The sequence below is a fragment of the Natator depressus genome, chromosome 2 (assembly GCF_965152275.1).
Source record: "Natator depressus isolate rNatDep1 chromosome 2, rNatDep2.hap1, whole genome shotgun sequence".
In the NCBI taxonomy this organism is placed as follows: Eukaryota; Metazoa; Chordata; order Testudines; family Cheloniidae; genus Natator; species Natator depressus.
This window is the reverse complement of record NC_134235.1, coordinates 58,546,374-58,567,269: the sequence shown is the minus strand read 5'-3', so window position 1 is coordinate 58,567,269 and position 20,896 is coordinate 58,546,374. Positions and strand designations below refer to the sequence as shown.

Here is a 20,896-nt window from a genome sequence, read left to right as displayed (position 1 = left end):
TAATTTCTGTGCGGAATACTCCCAACAGCCTCATCTGTAGGAGGGTTTGCAACATAATTCAAGCAATAACTCAGATTGTTATTTTAGTTTAGCAGTACACATTTGAGCAGAGGCTGCATCTCAGGCAATTGCACCTGGTCAGTTTAATATCCAACTGCATTCTGTTTTGATAATATGAATGCTCCTGTTGCAGTCTGTATCTTAAAGAATTTGACCCTAAATTCAGAGGCTCCAATTCAGCAAAGCATTTAAGCATGCGCTTAACTTTAAACATGCAAATAATTTCATCGATTTAAGTGCTTTGCTGAATCAGGGCTATAGTGTGCAGTTATGTGTCACCTCCATGATTGTGGTGGTTAATTTTTCACTTTGCAGGGTAAACTTTATATGATAAGATTTAAAAAAAGATTGTCTTGCTTGAAGTAGTCACTTACAATTTTAGTGCGTCAGTCAATGCTGAGAGAATAATTAGCACTGTAGCTAAGAGGGCATCTATATGCAAATATATTTTCAGTATTTCAGCAATATTATATACTGTGTAAGTGTCAGAAACATTTATAGAAAGTATCACTCTTTCAGAAGATAGGAAGTCAAAAGAAATATTTTTGTAATTGGATTTTAAAAGAAAACTAATGTGTCTTATTGCTTACATTAATCACTGTTATTTTTCAAATAATACTGTGCTTATAGATTATTTTATTTTTAGGAATATGAAAAGAAGTTTTTCAAAGTGCTCGATAAAAAGGTTCTCTAATTACAACCTTGGATTTAATTTTTGAATTAGTCTTTCCTTCCTCTGATGTGGACATGGGGGATTTTGATAGAAGTGTTTCAATGAGGGAATGTAGCTAACATTGTTACTTCTGGTTTTATATCACCTTATTTTCTAAATGTGCAAGGGGCCAGTATTGCACTGATTCACGTTCATGCCTGTACATACTCATGTATCTTATGCAACTCTATCAGGCCTGATCTCATAGTCCTTATTCAGGCAAACCTTGATCCTGGAATCCCTGGGACTTTTGCTTGAGTAAGTACTGCAGGACTGGGCCCTTAGTTGTACATAATCTGAGAAGTAATAATTCTTGTATATTTATACAAATTGCTGTATATGCTGCAGTTCAGAATTTTTTACAACTTCTCAATACATTTTATGGCCCAAATCCTGCCCTGGTTTACATCATCTGCAGCTGCAACCACATAGGGGTTCCACAGAAGTTAAACTTAGCACAGCAGTTTAGAATAGCAATAACACTGTAATTTCTGCACAGAAATCTCCAGGCTGGCCAGGGGATGTTGCCATAGAGAATAGGGACTCCCACTCCCTTTTGCCTCCAGGCCAACTTCCAGAACCCTTCCTTTGCTTGGTCTCAGGAGAGGCAGGGGGATGGTAGCACCAGGTTGGTATCCTCTGGTTCTGGATAGATAAAGGTTTGAGTAAGGTGCTTAAGGAATGCCTCTGCCACCACATGCTTTAGCAGAGGCAACAACTGGGCCCAAGGAAATGGCATTGCGTGCCTACATACAGTAAAAGTATCTACATTTGTCTCTCTCGGAGACCCAAATGCAGCTGATTTCACAAAACTATACCAATCACCTCTACTGTAGGAGATCACTGTACAGATAGTGTGGATGTGGAAAAATATTGGATATTAGGAATCAAGTATTGACCCACATTAAAGAAAATAACGTGTAACACCAGAGGGCAGCCAGCTATTTCAGAAAGGTCTTGTTACCTGAATTAGATTTAAAAGGACACACTGTCAGATAAGCAGAATTTTCAGAAGTATTTACTAGTTAGGGGTTCCTCACTTTCTGGATGCTTTGCAGACAAGGGGCCTGATTCTCCATTGCCCTGCACCCATGTCATCATTTACACCAGTGCAGAGCGATTGTAAAATGTTACCAAATCAGACTGGTACTATTTTATATCCCCTTTGCACTGGTGTAAAAGACTATGCAAGATGAAGGGCAAAGAGAATCAGGGCTTAAGATCCCTATGCTAAAGAGTTTTTACCTTGAGTCCTATGTGGAATCAGAGTCAGTGGAACTGCATGCAAAATCAAGGGTCTATGCATGCCAATGCCTTTGCAGTATCAGATCCTAAAGAATTAACAGAAGTCTTTGTGCAGTGCTTCCCATGCTAATAGTGGCTGCAGCGTGATGCAACATAGCTCCCATTCAGCAAGAATAAATCAACAGGAAAGCAGCATAAACCAAGAAAGGAGTAGCAAGTCTGATCCTTTTTTCAAATGGGATGCTACTCCTAATTTAGTGTGTGGCATCTAAATACTATGGGAGCAACGCTTAGAAATGCAACGAAATAGAGTAGATTAGATAGAAATGCCTTCCTGGAGGAACTGAGACAGAGTTCAGCTGTGATCTGAGGTACTGTGTAGTTTGATTCAGTAGTTTGAGATATACAATAAAATTTAAAACATATTGTATAAGGATGATGTCTGTGTTTACCAAAACCACTAAAAATCGAAAATGAAGGCAATAAAAACTTTGAAAAACTTTTTAGGAGACCTCAAGACAAAGGAAAAATATTTTAGCACTTAAAAGACAATATTTTTGGTGTAGCAACAAAATAATTGCATTCTGTAGAGGAAAAGGCACACAGTAAAAGAATCTGTTTAATCCTAGCACTCAATAAGTGAAGATATGTAGGAGCTGTGTGATTTTTAGCCTTTTAAGAAGAGTTTGGTAAATCTAATGTATATTTATTTAACTTTACAAAACGAAAATCCATTTTAATATATGTCAACATGTCAGATATATTTAAATAAATACATTGTTGCATGCTGGAATGGAATCCAGATAATGACAAACAATATTTTTCCATACAAAAACTCCTATGGAATGGTTCTCTGAATGTTTAGTCCTGAGCAGAGACCTTGTGTACCTTTCTATGGGGCATATGTCCTAAGAGATAGCATAGGACAATACTCAAGTGGCCTATTTGTGAACAAAATCAGTTCATTGTGTAAGGGGGTGAAGCGGACAACTCATCTGCTGTTCAGGCAGGAGGAGCAGAGCTATTTGGTTGGTGATGTGAAGACCAATCAAACTTGTCTTTGATCAATCCTTATCCCTGTTCTCATGTTGCTTCTCCTTGCCCTATTGGAAGAGCAACTGCTTCAGGAAATGGAAGTTACTATAGCCCTAGAACTAGGGGCCCAGATCTTTGCTCAGCTCAGCCTAACTGATTTAGGAGCCTTCGTCTCATTGAAAGTTATTGAAACTTAGGCTCCTAAGTACCAAAGTCACTTCTGAAAATGCACCTATCTCCAAATGGAAAACACTTGAGTTGAGAATAGCTGAAGCAGAACCCGGGATACTTATGGAGCTTCCGTTTTGGAGACCACTGAAGCCATTAAATAGCCCTAATGATATTTCTAAATGTTACGTTCTTACCGTCTGGAGCAACTTCAAATGAAAGTTTTCATGGATTTGTATTGGGCATTATGAGATGAACAAAAACTATCACAAAGGTGATAAGGGCAAAATCATTAAAATAATGGCTAAAGATGCTATTTTCTAGAAAACAATAGACAAAGAGAAGATAACTTACAACCCAAATGTTACAAGACGAGAAACAAAGTCGCCAAACTGGTGTCGAGGAGAGGGTGAATAGCTGTATGACCTCAGATTACTTTGAGATTGGAAATGAAAACCAGCCAGTAAGAAAAAGAGCAGCATGGCTTGGATTAACCAGGTCAGAGTGAGACAATGACAGAGTGAGGGAGTGAGCACTGAGAGACAGAGGGACATTCTTGTAGAGTTTAATTAGATATGATTCTATGCTTGTAACCTCAAGGTTTTGTTCCAGTGAGCTAGAACGTTGTAGTTCCTAGACTCTGCTAAATTCATTCAATTTAAATTTGTTTTTTAATATTCTCCATGTTCTAATAAACATCACTCCATTTAAGATTAACTATAGATAATTGACATTTATATGCGATTAAGTGCTGCAAATCGTTACCCAAGGATGAAAACAAGACTCAGGGTTCAGAGGAGCCTGAAGAGGGCCAGTGGGACTCAGCTAAGCACTTGATTAGAAACATAAGGAAGAAGGGCACTTATTCCTAAAAAGTGCTGCTGAGACACTGATTGCAGTCTGTAGACGCAAAGAGGAAAGCATAGGGAACTGAAAAAAGAAGGTGCTTTTACACACATTTTCTCTTCTGTAAAAGTATAACTGAAAATATGCAGTGGTGTTGTAACCATGTCTGTCCCAGGATATTAGAGAGACAAAGTGGGTGAGGTAATATCTTTTACTGGATCAATTTCTGTTGGTGAAAGAGACAGACTTTCAAGCTCTCACCCACCTTGTCTCTCTAATACATACAGAGAGATGCTTCTGATTGGTTTAAATGGGTTATAAAAGAAACCCAAATTCACATTAAGCACTTAGTAGCATATCAAGACATTTGAAGGCAATATCCCCAACTGGAGGATATCTCCATTGGACCCATAAATATTAGCACAAGTCTTACAAGATTATGTATGGGAGATTTCAGTTGAATCTTTCCCCAGGGTCAGTTTCTTTTACTGAACGTTTTGGGATGTGTGCTAGATGGAGCTACTCTGTAGTGTCCCCTTCAGGGCCATCCATGGCACTGCAGGCACTCCCTGCTTTAGTCCACAAGTTCTTGAAGCTTGAAGCAGGGTGGGCTGTGCCATCAGTTTGGCATCAACCTCGAAACAGTCAAGTAACAAAATAATAAATTCTTAATTTAGCTTTCTGTGCCTTTAAATAAACAAACAAAACTCAAAGGAAAGCACTTAGTGGTGGTGCCTGAAGGCAAGGCTCTGACCTTGCTCCTGGGTTCTGGGCTAGCACTGAGGAGCTCCTCTTCTTTCCCACATTCACTCAGAACTGCCCCCTGAGAAGAACCAGGCAAGCCTTCTTAACTTGGCCAGCTAGCTCCCGATTGGTCAGTGTCTCCTCCTGGCCATTCTAGTCTTTGGAGGACTAAGTCTTGTTGCTAGCCAGTCTGAACAGGTTTTCCTTGCACAGAGGTGTCGGGGCACTGAGACCTCAAGCAGGGGGCAGAGAAGGCTATAATGTGGGTAATGAAAGTTTGCATGTTTGAATCATGAATATCTATTTTCTAGCTAATATTGTCCTTTAATATTTGGAATGTTAAGTGGTTGGATATGGCCAGGAATAAACTACCCCAGTCTCATATCTACAGGTCAATTCAGAAAGAACAATTCAGAAATCTATATTACATAACGTTTACATACATGTTTTTCTTCATTTAGGCTGCAAGGAGGTAACTTGGCAGAAACGGCAGAGGATGTCTCACTAGTGTCTCAGACGACTGAGCAAGCGGCATCAGATTCCAATGGTAAGTGATACAATATATGTGCTGCTGCCCTTCACAGCAAAACATAATAATGAAGAAATAGTGGGGTCAAATAATATATTGTAGTCAAAAAATAATTAAATACATTTAGATTTAAACTCCACACCAAAGAATGCTTGTCCAGCACTGATCCTCCTTGACAATAAAAATGAGTTATGCAATAGCTCAAAAGAGCAGTAGTACTTCTATGATTTAGGGTTTTGCATTGAGATCATACTAATCAGCAGTGAGCAGGCAACCTACATTTTTCTCCCAAGAGAAATCCTGCCTCCAACTGTCTGCGCCCTCCTCTAATTCCCACACCAACATATGGGCTTTGTGGTGTGCCTGGGACAAGTTTGGGCTATTTTGGGCCGGGATGGGGAAAAGTGGAAATGGGCCTTTTTGTGAATGTTCTGCCAGCAGGCTTCTCACTTTCATACCAATGGGGGGGTCTAGCCTGATCTCAGCTACAGCAGTTATGTCATGGGGAAGGAAGTAGCCCCTCAGATTGGAACAGTTTTGGGTACAAAATGTCTAGATGTAAACAACTTTGATGTGGATCTTTTTGGATTTTATCAGTCACCCACCAGTTAAGCCATTTTTGAGCCTGGTAATAAAAGCAAAACAAAACAGAACTACTGTGGACTGTAACAAATCTACTTTTACTTATTTCACTGAATGTCTGCCCTCCTGTATAACTGGAGACAATAGCAACCTAAATCGTCTGCTGGTATTTGGATAGTCTTCAGTTGTTGCCTCATTCCTCACCCTCATTTTGCAAACAGTGAGTGTCAGTGTTTGTAACTGAGTATGTGTCACTAAATAGAAAATTACGCTTTTGTTTGGAGGTTAGCTCTCCTCCTTCCTGCCCAAACACCCTTGTCCCAAAACAATAATGCACTCTGCCATGCTGTCACAGAAGGATATCTCCATTGGACCCATAAATATTAGCATATGTCTTACTCAACTGAAATCTACTGTAGATAATATTGTCTTTCCCAAAAGTTGATTTCTTTTATTGAACATTTTGCGATGTGTGCCAGGTGGGGCTACTCTGAGTTGCCCCCTTCAGGGACATGCATGGTGCTAGCAGCAGAAGGTGGGCAACAAGGACTTTAGTAACTCAGTCAGTAGTTATGGGTCTATTATAGGAGAGGGTGGATGAGGTTCTGTGGCTTGCCATGTGCAGGAGGTTAGACTAGATGATCATGTTCGTCCCTTCTGGCCTTAAAGTCTATGACGCTATGACAAAACACTCCTGCTATGGGATGGAGACTCCTGCATCTGATGGGCATTTGGAGGAATTGAGGACATCCCCAAATCCTGTGCTTCCTCTCCAAAGATAGTTAAAAGAGAAGGAGGGAGCAGGTTTCCTCAGTAACTGGCAGGCAAGTGGGGCAGGGACCCCCACCTTACCCCACACACATCTGCCTCTTGTGCGCGAGGAGCTGCACAGTAACAACCCACAACCCAGATAGACAAAAAATACAGCCTCCAGGGAAGAGGAGAGACGGCAGCAGTCATGTACTGCCAAAATTTTAACAAGGGGCTCTCTCAGAAATGTTCTGCCTCATATGGCATTCCCTGGGCAAAATATTCTCTTCTTAAAACGTTTTTTTCTTAAAGTGTTGACCAGCAATATATTTTGATTGAAAAATGACTCTTTCATAAGTAGGCACAATCCAGAAATAGGCATGAAACTCATAGCTGCCCAGCCGATCAATCTTTACTATATTTACAGTACAGCCTGATTTCTGCATATCTTATATTTCCCTGCAGTTGGTATTGCATATGTGGTGACAATCATCTCCAAACAGTAGAAAATCTTTTAAATACTGTTGGAAAACTCCTACAATACTAAGCAGAGCTATTCGAATACATTTCCAATTTTTAGTTACATCCTATGAGAATGCATCATAAGATAGACCTTTCTGCTAGGGTTTTTGTTTTTTTTTTTTTTTAAATCAGGCTTGTCCAATGTAATTTGAGTTTATTTTCTGTTCTTAGTTATCACTGCTAATCATGCTGTACTCTCTGCTGAGAGAAGAGTTATATACTGAGAAATGCTGATGCTAACCATTGATTCAGAATACACAAGCACAGTGCTGATGCTTAGCAAAATTAAAGTGCATTCCTCTGTTTTTGGATAGTGATCTGCTACTTAGATAGTGGGCAGGATGTTAAGTTATTAGATCTGGAATACTTCTCTTGTACATTTTAGAATGTATTGGGTTTAGAATGAATTCGCTAAATATCTGGTCTAGCAACCCATACTCATGAATAATCCAGGATCATGCAATTCAGCCAACTGAAGTCAATGTGATGATTCGTGACAGGATTGCTTATGTGAGTAAAAGCTGCAGCATTAGGCACTAAACTAGGTTCACTGAGAATTCAGGGCCTAATTTTGATTTCTACTATGTGGGTTTTACATTAGCGTAACCCTGTTGAATTAAATGGATTCATGTATGATCTAATCTAATGTTAATGAGAGAATAAAATTAGACCCTCAGTATTAAGATTTTAGAATACAAGACTTTTGTAATAATGTTATAAATCAACTCTTATCTTTGCATGGAACCATATATCTTCACTAAAAATGATAAGCAGAGGAATGTAATAGCTCAGTATCAAATACTGCTCACAGCAAACAGCCTGAGTGTCCCTAGGTTATGTTACAGGAATTTCCATGGAGGTTAGGGGTGGGGAGAAGCAGATCCTCCACAGGTCTGTCATGGATTCACTACCCCAGCCTCTGCTCTTTTCTTGGCATGTCCCCAGCTGGGGTCCATGGTGGTGAAGACACTCTGCAAAGCATTCCTCGTCTGCTCTGCAGCAGGACCACATGAGTCCCATTGCTGTCACAACGCTATCTGCTGTTGGGGAAGCAATATTCACCCCCCCCCCTCCTCCAGCTTGCGATTTTTCAGCTTGAATACTGAGGAATACTTGCTGCAGCAATTAAAGCATTCACTTAACAACTAAAAAGGGTGTGATCCTGGCCCCCTCATGTAAAGAAGTGCACCTTACTCTGCAAGAAGTCCCCATGAAACCAGGGAGAACAGGCCCAAAATGTGAAAACTGTAATGAAAAATATCATCTTGAATTGAAACATATCTTTACAGTCAGTGCATGCTTTCATGGGGAATCAAATACAAAAGTTGTACTAGAGAACAAATTGCTAAGGTGAAAGAAATAAAGAGCATGAATTGTTATGGGAAGCATCTAGTGCTAAAATATTGCTGCAGTTGATACAAGTATAATGTAAAATGAGATTCTTCATGATATGGCGCTTAGCTGCATAAATATCCAAGGTACAGGAGGGAATTTGTTTCCTTCGGCAATTTTAACTGAAACACTCTGAAAAGAAGAAAAATAGTATAAATGTTGCTATACACAGTACGTATGTGGTATTTATAGGTTTATTGTGTTGGGGTAAAGATTATGTTGTGTGATATAGTGTAATTAGTGAGTTTAATCAACTTTAGCTGTCTATTTATTATACAAACAATTCTTTGTTGTGAAAATTACAATCCCCTCTTCCTATACATTATTGGTTTCTATTTTCTGCTCCATGTAATTAACCAACAAATGATTTCTAACCAGGAGTGTTTAAAAAGGCTATAATGAATGTTCTATAAACTCTTTTCCTGTAAACAGTAGATCTATTAAAAATTTCCAGGTTGGCATTCTGGTGTATTGGAAAAAGTATTTAAATGAGGGGTGTTAATTATTAGCATAGGTAGGGTAGATGTGCTTAGTTTTAAACATGTACGTACTATTTCATCTGAGACTGTTATGGCCAAATTCAGGGCTGAAGTTAATGAAGCAGAGGCGTATGTGGGATATAAGTCCATGCAGAATTCAGCGTATAATTTAATTTCTAATGACACTTGTGTCTTAATGTTAATGGAAAACAATTCTTATACTTTGAGGTTTCTGAATGTTACCCTCTAAGACTGCTAGCATTTCTGTTTTCCAAGGATGTTTTCTTTTAACAGCACTCCAGTGGGAGTCTAAATTGGTTTGATTAAATTAAAGCTGCTTAACTGTGCTACTGTACACACTAAAGGACAAGCAGGATTTTGTTTTAATAGTTAAACTAATGTAACCCTTCTGCCTGTCAGAGTTGGCAGCAGTAAGGGCCGGGTTCAATATCTAGGGGATCCATTCCAATAACACAATGCAAACCTGCTCGAGCCCCCACCCAGTGACCTGGGACAAATATATACCACCCCCGCTGGGCGCCTCCAAGAGGCAATACTTCCCCTCTCACAAGCACATAGTCTGAGTGTAGCAAAAAGCCTTTTAATAACAGAGAGAAACAATGTGGCATTATGTTGGGGAAACACCACCAACAGGATTCATAACACAACCCATGAGCAAAAAAAACCCACCCCAAGCAAATTGGGGCATGCCCCTTTCCCTTTGGTTCTTGAGTCCAGCAACCCCAAATCACCCAAAGTCCCAAAAGTCCAATGACCCAAAAGTCTCTGTCCCTGGTCAGGGCAGCCCCAGAGTTTGAAAGTTTATCTACAGAGCTTTACCTCCCAACCTGGGTGGAGATGGGACGGGGGTAAGAGGCACCTTACATGATCTGAAGCTGACCGCCCCACAGCTCCGCTCTGCCAGCCGCCCCATGAACTCCTTCGCTCAGCTCCGCTCCGCGGCCCACAAGCAGCTCCCGCCGTCCCACAAACTGCTCCGTGTCCCACCAGCAGCTCCCACCGTCCTACGAACTGCTCCACCAGCCTGTCCACAAGGCACTCCAGCCGTCCCACAAACTGTTCCACAATATATCTTCAGGCTCCCCCACTACTTAACACAACACTCAGTGATTTCAGCTCTTAGTCAGTTCAGCTCTTTGGTGAATTCAGATTGTAGTAGGGGAGCCTCAGTGCTGGTGCACTATTACCCAAAGTGAGCTCAGCAGCCTGTAACTAGACTTCTAATGAAATCAAAATTAGCTCTGATATTCCACAGTGGAGAGAGGAGGAAGTGCAATTAGCATGTAAGGCCCTCACCCAGGGGCCCATGCCACCAAGTATTAATACTTGTCCCCAGCCTCTCTCAATTCACAGAGTTTTGGAACCCATGACCCTTGCCTAACGAGTGCTACTTAGTTGATGGTGAGTCCCTCCATCATAACAAAAGGCCAAGTACAATTCCCAGCACAGTTCCCATAATCAGGGTAATAACAATTTATTCTTCCTGCCCCAATAACAGAGACACTGGGGATCCCACAGCAGCCAAAGTGACCGTTTGGGCAGCTATGGCCTCATTCTAGGCGGGGTGGGTGTGCCCATGCAAATGAGATCGGCCCCTGAAGTTCTTTTCCACAACTTGCCACACCTCACCACCAGATGTCAGGGTGGAGCTCATCCTGACACTGCTTACACTAATAATAAAAATAATAAGCTGCAGACATCTTGGCAGCTATATTTAGTTCTTTGTCACCCTAATCCATTTAGAAATACTCTCCCACATTCTACCAAGCCATTATTCACACACAGTAACTGAGCTCAAACCTAGACATGCATTAAAATCTACACAAAGTATAACTTAAACCCAACACTTGTTCTGTAGTCACATTTACCATCCTGGCAGTTAATTTACAGATTTTACATTTTCTATGAGATTAATTATACTCTAATTAATTAGATGAATGTGACATTACTACTTTTCTACCTCTTTGGAACAGCTTCAGTGCCTGGGGTGGAAACACTGATGGAGGATGCTGATGAATTTGAGAGTGCATCTCAAATAAAAGGACCTGTAAGTATCTTCAATTACTGATGTGCCAACCTGCCAAAACAATCTGTTGAAATAAGACTTTATATAAAGCTGAAGGGTATACATGAAAAATAATACCTGAATGACGAATTCTGTGGTAATGTTGATTCCTTCATTGGGGCAGGAGATACTACCTTGAAACTATTTTTTTTCCTGTACACTTGGAACCATACAAGTCTTAATGGCAACATAGTTACCACTGAGAGCAGTGGAAGTTCCACACGTGGATCCAAAGCATTGTATACAACTCCTCTGCTATTAAGGAAGGTTAAATAGCTGTTTCACTAGCTTGGTATTTTTTGCTTTATTGATGACAATAAATTAATCTAATTCTAAATTTAGTTATGAAATTTGCATTTAATATCTCTCAGTACAATTTAGGCCATTTGATATTTGGGTGCTAGGAAACCATTAAAAGTGAAAGAAGTACTTGTTTAAAGTATCGGATTAATTTTTTTTTTAAATGATGAAATGTTAAATCTGATAAAATTTGAAACAAAGTTCTTATTTTGGAATGCAGGAGAATGTTATAAAGGTTGTAGAAAATATAGTTAGAGCTAAAACTATTTGAAGTCCAAAGTGGCCATGTGTAAAGACTGAGAGTAGAGTATGCCCAAGTAAATTACTACAGTATTTCTCAAGTGAACAAAACAGAAACTAAACTAAAAAGTAAACAACTGCCTCCTACTGGTGAAGTTTAGAAACTTACTTAATTAAGCTTCATATTGGTATATTATGAAGTAATAAGTGTTGCTCACATACAGGAATTCTATTTTGTTATCTCCCTTAAATGCAGATAAGATGTAATGAATCCCTTCCCCAAAGTGAAAAGTAAGTAAGCCAATTTAGTTGTTGTTTTGGCTAAGGAAAGAAGGGCTCTATTGCTAAGAATTAGCATATCATAGAATATCAGAGTTGGAAGGGACCTCAGGAGATCATCTCAAAGCAGGACCAATCCCCAATTTTTTTTTTGCCCCGATCCCTAAATGGCTCCCTCAAGGACTGAACTCACAACCCTGGGTTTAGTGGGCCAATGGTCAAACCACTGAGCTACCCCTCCCACCTCTGTAGTTTGTGATCATACAACCACTTAACAAATACTAATAATACTAAATAATATTTAGCCCTTACAGTACCTTACATCCAGTGATGTCAGAGCAATTCACAGACATGAACTGATTTTAAGCCTCACAACACCTGTGTAAGATAGATAGGAACAGGGATGTATAGCCAAAGGAATAGGAGAATTTTGTGGGTTGGCTTGAGGCACCTGTTAATTTTCCAAATTATGCTCTGCTTCACATGGAGCTATCAGCAAGCATTGTAATAAATTCACTTTCTATTTTTTTCTTACTGAATCGAAAACCATGACTATCACTTTTAATTTTTCCACCTTGGCAAAAATTGTAGCAGGGGGTGAGGAGGACAGGTTTCCGTGGCCAGCATTTTTTAAAATTGAATTTAATGAAGGAGGGAAGAGACAGGGAAGGAAAATAGTTCAATCTGTTTATCAAACAAAGGCTACAGCATTTTACAGCCTTGCATATTGATTATTTTAGATGTAGATGTGACTGTGTATTTCATATACCCATATCTCATTTAGAGCTCTGCTTGTCATTCATCATCTTGTCTTTGTGTCTAATTGCATTTTAAAGACTATGATTTATAACAATAGCTAGGAATGTGAATGGGTACTTTTTTGTGTGTTTTTTCCAAACATAGTTTAAATGAGTTACACTTACAATTAAAACATAGATATCCTGAAGAAAGAAAGGTTGATCCAGTGGTAGGGCATTTGTCTGGGACTCAAGACCTAGGTTCAATTCCATGCTCCCCCAAAGACTTCCTTTTGGTAAGTTACTCACTGTGACACAGTTCTTTATTGGTAAAATATGGTGATAATGCTTACCAGGAGTGTTGAGGACAAATACGCACATTAAATAATGTAAGGCACATAGGTACTTATAGGATCCCCTTCACCATAGTATAGGGTTGCCAGCTTGGTATTATTTAAAAACCAGAACTCCAGCAGAGTGCCAGAACATCCTCTGCCCTGCCTCTTTTCCCCGAGGCACCACCCCATCCTGTCTCTCCTGCCCAAAGCCCTGCCCTGCCCCTTCCCCAGAGGCCCTGCCTCTTCTCCTGAGGCCCCACCCAGTCCACTCCTCTTCTCCCCTTCCCCCATTCTCTCACTGCTTTCCTCTCCTACGACTCCTCCCCCGCCTCTCCCCCGACTGCCTGGGTCAGGAGGAACTTGCCTGCGGAGCCAGGGCTGGAAGCTGCAGCCACCCAACACAGGTAGGAGGCGACCCTGGCTGAGTAGGGGCTGGAGTGTGATGACCCAGCACCTCACCACCTCTCCCCCCCCCTCAGTAACTGCATTTTTGAGTCTCCGGTCAGTAGATTTGACCGGACACTCTCAGGTCCCCTTTTCAACCTGACTTTCCGGTCGAAAACCGGGCACCTGGCCACCCTACCATAATACCTAAGACAGACTAATAAGAGAGAATAAAAAATATACAGTAACTTTAAAATAATCTATTCAAAATATACACACTGATTTATTTCCACTTAAATAATCTCAAAAACACTTATACATACCATGTAAAAGCTTAGGGGGGCGGGGGAAGAGAACAATAACTATATTAATCAAAGACTTCCCAGAAATGGAACCATTTTTTCCATGATAGCATCACAGTTGGATTTCCCCCTACTCAAGAGTGGCTAAATCTGCTAATGCCGAATTTAATGCTAAGGATGTCTTCCAGTGCAGTAATATGAATCTTTTGGCATTTAAACTGGTCTTTAGCAGAAATTTCTCTGGAGCCCTTATTTGTATTTGACAAGTTTGTTTTAATTCCTCCTCCCCTAATAAGAATGACCTGTTGTGGGACAAATCAACCAACCTTAGGGAAGAAGCGTTTTTCGGCAAAGAGTGGGAACTGAGAGGAGAGCTAAAGGAGTTCTTTTCAATATCCACAACTTGGAACCCACAATTTAGCCTTTTGGTTTGGACTTGCCTAAAGTAATGCCCATACCTGTACTTTGAAAATATTGGCCTCAGCTGGTATAAATTGTCATAGCTCCATTGAATACAACTTACACAATCTGAAAAACTACCTCATTATGTTTTTGTTGGACCCTTAAAGGGATAGGATAAATTATACATTTACATTGCTGTTTTACAATCAAGAACATGACAAGCTAAATTTCTGACAAGTAGTAATAAACTATTATTATTAACGTTTTAGGTTTTCATCCCTAATGAATTTTCTAAGAGTCAAATGTGAAGTACTCTGTTTAGTCTGTCAAGTCTGTTGTATGTCAAAACTGGAAAGGGCATATTGTAAAGTGAGATATCTAAAGATTACTGGTCTCTCTGTTTCTCTTTGCTGTAGAATTTTACCTAATATCCAATCAGCAGAAAACAAACAAGAAAGTTACTAAGTTATCCCAATCTCTGAATTTCCCAGTGCATCCCATATTTTGTCTATCTGTTGGGGCTCAGTCTTGCAAACATTTACTTCAGGTGATAGGACCTGTAACTGAGAATAGTCAATATAAGACTAGTGTGACTTCAGTAGGGCTACTCACAGTAGTAAGTACTATTCCCAGTAGTAACTGTTTGTGGGACTATAAACTTTTTGGGGACAGATGGACTTTATTTTATCTATTGTACAACATAAAACACACTGGTGCTAAGCAAATAATAAATACTAATGACAAATAAATTGATGTATTTTAAGCAATAACGTGCTCTTCCCACTATTCCAGTTTTCTGCTGTTGTATCCAAACTAAAACTGAATTTATTTTAAATACGCTTTATGATCTTTCCCAGTTTGTGATCTCAGCTGGAAATTCTCATTCACACTGCTTTTATATACATTTCATATAAGAAAGGTAACAAGGTGAAATGCTTGGCTTTTGCTTATGCAATTTTGCAGTGAGACAGGATTCCCCCCCCCCCCATAGCAAAATTCTGCAAAAATATTTCTCCTGGCAAACTTTAAAAAAAAGTCAGTGAGCTAGAATTAATCTAGAAACTAAAAAATAAAATATAAGAGGAAATGTACTGGTACAAAATGGGGCACATGAACTGGACAGTTAACACCATGTAGTATGGCAGTTACCTTTTCAGAACCTGGAACAAGCAGGGCTTGTGCTTATTTTGTTTTTCATGCAACTCTTTGTACTCACTCAACTCTGTCTTGCATGCTGACATAAAAACATTTTTTTTCTTCAAAAAATGATTGTGAGTCAACCCAATTCAAATGTAACAAAGGGAAAGAAAGTCATCCAACTGCAAAAGGCATTTTTTGCCCTTTATTTCTTACTGTGAAAACAAATACCCAATACATTGTTTTATAGAGGTTTATTACTTCAAATATTCTTTCTCCTGTTTGCTCTGCTGGTTTATTGAGAACACACACACACACTAGATTTAAAAGTTGAACTCTTTGATGTACATTAAATATGACTATTTCCAATGCTATATAACTGAATTTGATTGCAAATACTTTGCTATTCTTTTCCACTATTTTCTCATGAGGCTCAGTTCTGAAAAACACTTAAACATGAACCTAATTTTAAGCATGTTAATAGTCCCAACTACTCATGTGCTCAATGTTCAGTACTTTAACATAATGCTTAAACCCTTTGCTGGATTGGGTCAGCACTGAGCAAGATTGGGGCCTAAAATAAGAATTATTCTTAGGTTCTGATCCTGCACTGAGAATAGCGGTGGCACATCCCTGCACCTGTGTGAACTGAAAGGAATATTATTTATGTAGCATCATCAGTGTTCTAAGACCAACTTTTTCAAACCTGAGTACCTGCTTAAACCAACAAGAGCTCCAAATGCTTGACACCTCTGAAAATCAGTTCACTTTTGTGGGTGACTAAACATGGATTTAACTGATAAACTTTAAGCACTCAAATCTGAATTTTGGCTTTAACATTTCAATCTCTGTGTCAGATCTAATTAATGTTATTACACAAACTACTACATGACTAATAGGTCCATCAGCTATTATAGAGTCACTTCATTTCTGTTAGATACTGTAAGACACAGTCAAGGTACAAAACAAAAATGATCCATTAATAATAATATAGCTAGTACACTGTCAACCATTTGATGTGATGTTTCTATATACAATGGTTCTGATTCTATATATACTCATGTGGGTGTTTGCAGGATAGGATTCTAAGGGCATTGGGTTTTGGAGAGTGTCTTTAGGGAAAATGTGTGTGAGATACTGACTGATGGGTCAGACTGGAAGTTCCACAGGTCTCCAAAAGCTTTCACATGCTTTATTTTTATTTTCTTAAATCCTGGACAAACTCTTTTTTGTTTTTCCTTCATAAAAGCATTGTGCCCAAACTGGACCTGTTCAAATAATTCTGTGAATTTTCCTGCTTAAAAAAATAAGCAACGGGACAGTTTCATCTTCCTTAATGGAATAGTGCTATAATTTTGTTGTTTTTTTTTTCAGATACTTGCTTCAAAATTGTCATGTCATATTATGAAAGGTCAGAGAAAAGATATATTTAAAGTCTCTAAAGTTCACCCTTTAGCTGAACACTTTGACCTAAGCTCTGTGGCCAGAGAGTGAAATGGACAGAATTTTCTAATGATCGTGTCTCTTGTTGTAGTCATGTTTTGCTGAATATGGATACCATTTCTTGGCAGTGACACTGAATTTAATTAAGTTGCTTGCTCCATGTGCTGACTCTTGTTCTGACCATGAGGCTAGACTCTGAAACATTTGCCTCTTTCACACCTCTGCCTTCACCATTCAATAAGTTTTATGGCAAACACTATGATTAAAACTTACACAGTTGCCTATTTCTCACTTACACATTTGCCAAAAGCACACATTGGCAAAAAAAATAGTCTTGTGTGGAAATGCAGGTGCAGTTCTAAAGAACCTTTCTGGGCTCTGGGAATATAAAGAACTAGGTGGAAATGAAAGTGATGAATCCATTTTCCTCCCACCTACAGTCATGGCCACTGGGCTAGGCTGCAGGTTTTGTACTTGGGGTCACCTGTCAGAAAGGGTCCTTCCTGGAATTGACTTGATGGTACCACAGGTGTCTCCATCCCAGCTCCCCTGCTCCGAGTAACACAGAGGCCTCCTTGGCCTCCGTCCTTCCTTGTCCCTACCCTGTTCACTCCCAGTTTGTCTTCCCTGCTGTCTCCAGGTCCCATTCTTTGACAGACATTGTCTCCCTGAACTGAAGTAAATTGTTAGGCTACTTAGTATAGTGTCTACACTTTTTTGCAAGTGTCAGCATGTGAATAGCAGAGCTCTGAGTGTAACATGGCTGCTTTTGTGCTGACCAGGCCTTTTCCTCCTGTAGCGCCCCCTCTCCACCCGGTTACCTTCTTTAATGCCAATCTGCTCACAGGTTTTGATGGTCAGGTCTGGGTTCTTCTCGATCCTGCCACCCACTCAGCAGGGTGTATCTTCTTTATTTTTTCCTTTGAATTTATTTGGCGGTGCCTCCACCCACCTTGCTCCTTCCTGGCAGGGTCAGCAGGGCAGCTTGGGAGGAAAATTCTAACCACAGGGTAATCCTCACTTGCCAGATAGTTGGAGACTTCTAAGAAATAACACAAACACATACAATATATTCAACACAATAATTATATTAAACAGGAGACTAATATAACATAACAGGGTAAAACACTATTTTTAGGTTCACCTGTGCCCACGCTGCTAATAACTGTGACTTTCCTCAGTCACGTGTCTCAATGTAGCAAATGTAAGGTTAGTGTCCTGTTGGTACGCGTACTTTGCGGGGACCCTTGATGGCCTATGACTACAAGATTCATCTCTGCAGTGATTTAGCAGTGTGGCTGACTGGGTTCAGCACAGCTCAAAGGACTCACAAGTGAGAGGTGGTGGTAAATTCCTCCACAGGTTTAATATGCAGTAGGTTATAAAATCCCCAAACCCTTACTCCTTGGTTTGAGGACACAGTTCAGGGAGTACGGGGTCCCCAAAACATATTCCCTGACTGACTAGCTAAAAGATGGTGCACTCTCAAACTCCATGAATGATCCTCAGGTTCAGAGATGACTTTGGACTCCTCAGTCACTGCAGAGGGGCTGATCTCTGCTGGCAGGGATCCTCTTCAGGCAGGAATCAGGTGGCTTCGATCCCAGGATTTCCCCTCACCACAAAGGGGTGCAGGGCTCAAGGTGCAGATTACAGAACTGTACTAAAATCCAAACTGTAGTCTCCTAGCCCAGCATCCAGACACACACACAGCAGGCAGCAGCCCCGAACTAGCAGACAGAGCAGAGCTGACCATGTGGTGACTGGTCTCACCTAGGGAGCTGGAGGGCTAACTCAGCCTGGCTGGGGAAGTTTCCCAGCAAAACTCTACAAATTGGGAATCATCAGGGGAGAAGGAAAAGCCCAGCTGAGGCATATTGCTTTCAGGTCCCTTGAGGCCATTTCTCTGGGGGAACCCTGCATGCAGGCCTCGGACTCATCAGCTCTCCACACAGCCCGTCCTGCCCTTGCCCTGGCTGGCTCCAGACTAACTCAAATGTGGCTTCTCCCCTTTCCTGAACTCCCTGGGAGTTTGCAGTGGCTCCCTCTCCCTACCAGGGACAGCGTGCCTCTCCCTGAGCTGCCAGCAGACAGAGCCCCAGGAATCTAGGTAATCTCCTTGGGGGTTACACTCCCATACCATTGGTCTCAAATAATACCAGCTAAATAGGATGTTCATGTTTTTTCATGCCTGCCAGCATTGGGTGCTCAGTGCTTGAATTTCCTTTTCTTTTGTCAATTATTTTAGAGACTGGGAATTCAATTCTGCAACTCATGTGCTGCCCTGACTGGAGCCATGTGGAACTCAGGTAGCCAGCAGGCTGAATGTCACGTCTTGCTGAAAGTGCCCTGTGGAGCTTAGAAGCTTGGCAGTGTCCTGACTCTGTCTGTTGAAAATTCCCTGAGGAGCTAAAAGACTGTAGGGTATGGGCACCTCAGTGATAATACCTTGAGAAGCTTATGTCTGGGTGTCTGGGTGTCTTGGCTGCTTGCCATTAAATAATCTGCTGATTTTAGGAGTTTAAGAGTCCATGCCTCTCAGTTTACCCTCACTTTCAGCTGCTCTGCAAAGCTTAAACTGCAGCCACGCATGCTTTGTAAAGAATGTAATCACCCATTCACACTGTTAAGACCGTGCATTACTCCAATGCATATTTTCAAAAGCACCTGTCCTCAGTGTCCCCTTGTCTTTATCAGTACCATACATATCTCAAAACCACCATAACTGCTTCACCTGAAATTTAAGACACTTCAGGTTTCGTTTTGCAGAAATTATTGAGGTGTCATAATCAGATATTATAATGTAAAGCTAGTTACAACCTTAACTATGAAGAGACTACTGTCTCTCCATAATGCAGGATTGGAGCATGTCTGACTGAGGGCTTGTCTATAGGAACACTTAATTGATGGCAAACTGGAGTGTAAATCTGTCCTGCACTGGCCTGTGTGCACTAACTGTCCATGTGGACTCTGCTGCCACACACTAAAATTTCCCTAGGTGGCTTTCGTCTACTCCCGTTTCAAAGCAAGGTAGGTAAAAGCTTATAGTATTTTATATATATAAAATACTATAAGCACTATATATATATATATATATATAATACCTGGTCAGTCATCTTGCTGAGAGAATAATTTATTTAATATATATAAATAAATATATATATATATATATATATATATATATATATATATATATACACACACACATTATTCTCTCAGCAAAATGACCGACCAGGTATTATTATTTTATCCTGATTTGTTAATAATTAAATCACACCGTGTTTTAATATCATGAGTTTTAATATCATCATATCAAAGAGCTGCAGGAGACACATTAAAGAACCTCATTCTGAGCATCACTGCTATATTTTGATCCAGGTGAATGGTATTAGGAGAAATATCATCTCATGTTACCCTACCACTAGATTTCCAAGGCATGCCCAGTTCTAGAAGAGAACTAAAGGCCTAGTCCTTCAGCTCCAAGAGGTCCTACTGAGGTCAATGGAGGTTGTGAGGGTGCTTAGCATCTCTGAGGAGACATTCAGCATTTTGCAGGATTAGCCATATAATCGGAAGGGTGGGTGCATCCCTAGCCCCAAATAATCTTAATTTAAAAAGCCTCAAGATTTTTTTAAAATTTAATTTTAAATTAAAGTTTCCAAACATTCTCTTTTTTTTAATTTAATTTTAAATGTAGGAAGGGCTACTCTTTTGCCAGTGATGATCCTAGTTTTAAGACTTTAATATTTTTGGCAACACAAATCCAAGATTTCCACCCCAAAATAACAAAGATTAAAAGACAGCCTGAATCATCATGAAATCAATCTTCTGCTTACATTTCACATACTGAAACATGGGTAGTTCCTTGGCGCCCATGTATTTTATTTCTGTAAATAGAAAGCTAGTCATAATTTAGCTCAAACCTCAGTGTCGAAAGGACTAGCTCATCTTTTTTTTGTTGTTGTATGTTTGGTATACAATGTGCTGGCAGGCTGCCATTCAGAGTGGAAAGCTTGTAATTTCAATTACATGGTATTTCAAGTAGAACGGGCCCTAATGTTGAAGATAGAGATTAGCGGCGGTTGCCAATATGCAACAAAGCTTTGAGGAGGATTATTATTTTTAAATTACCTTAAGAACCAAGTTGACTAGCTCACCCTGTGTGCTTGAGCAGATTGTGGAAA

The 20,896-nt window shown here is 40.1% G+C and overlaps 1 protein-coding gene across 3 annotated transcripts in view; it reads left to right on the top strand.

The window, feature by feature from the left end:
* C2H8orf34 (chromosome 2 C8orf34 homolog) overlaps window positions 1-20,896 on the top strand; it is a 220,104-nt gene that overhangs the window by 168,141 nt on the left and 31,067 nt on the right. For all 3 annotated transcript variants that reach the window (XM_074944265.1, XM_074944264.1, XM_074944266.1), the window contains exons 9-10: window positions 5,272-5,357; window positions 11,059-11,132. In XM_074944265.1, the coding sequence (XP_074800366.1) occupies window positions 5,272-5,357; window positions 11,059-11,132 (160 nt within the window). The remainder of the gene's footprint in view (window positions 1-5,271; window positions 5,358-11,058; window positions 11,133-20,896) is intronic.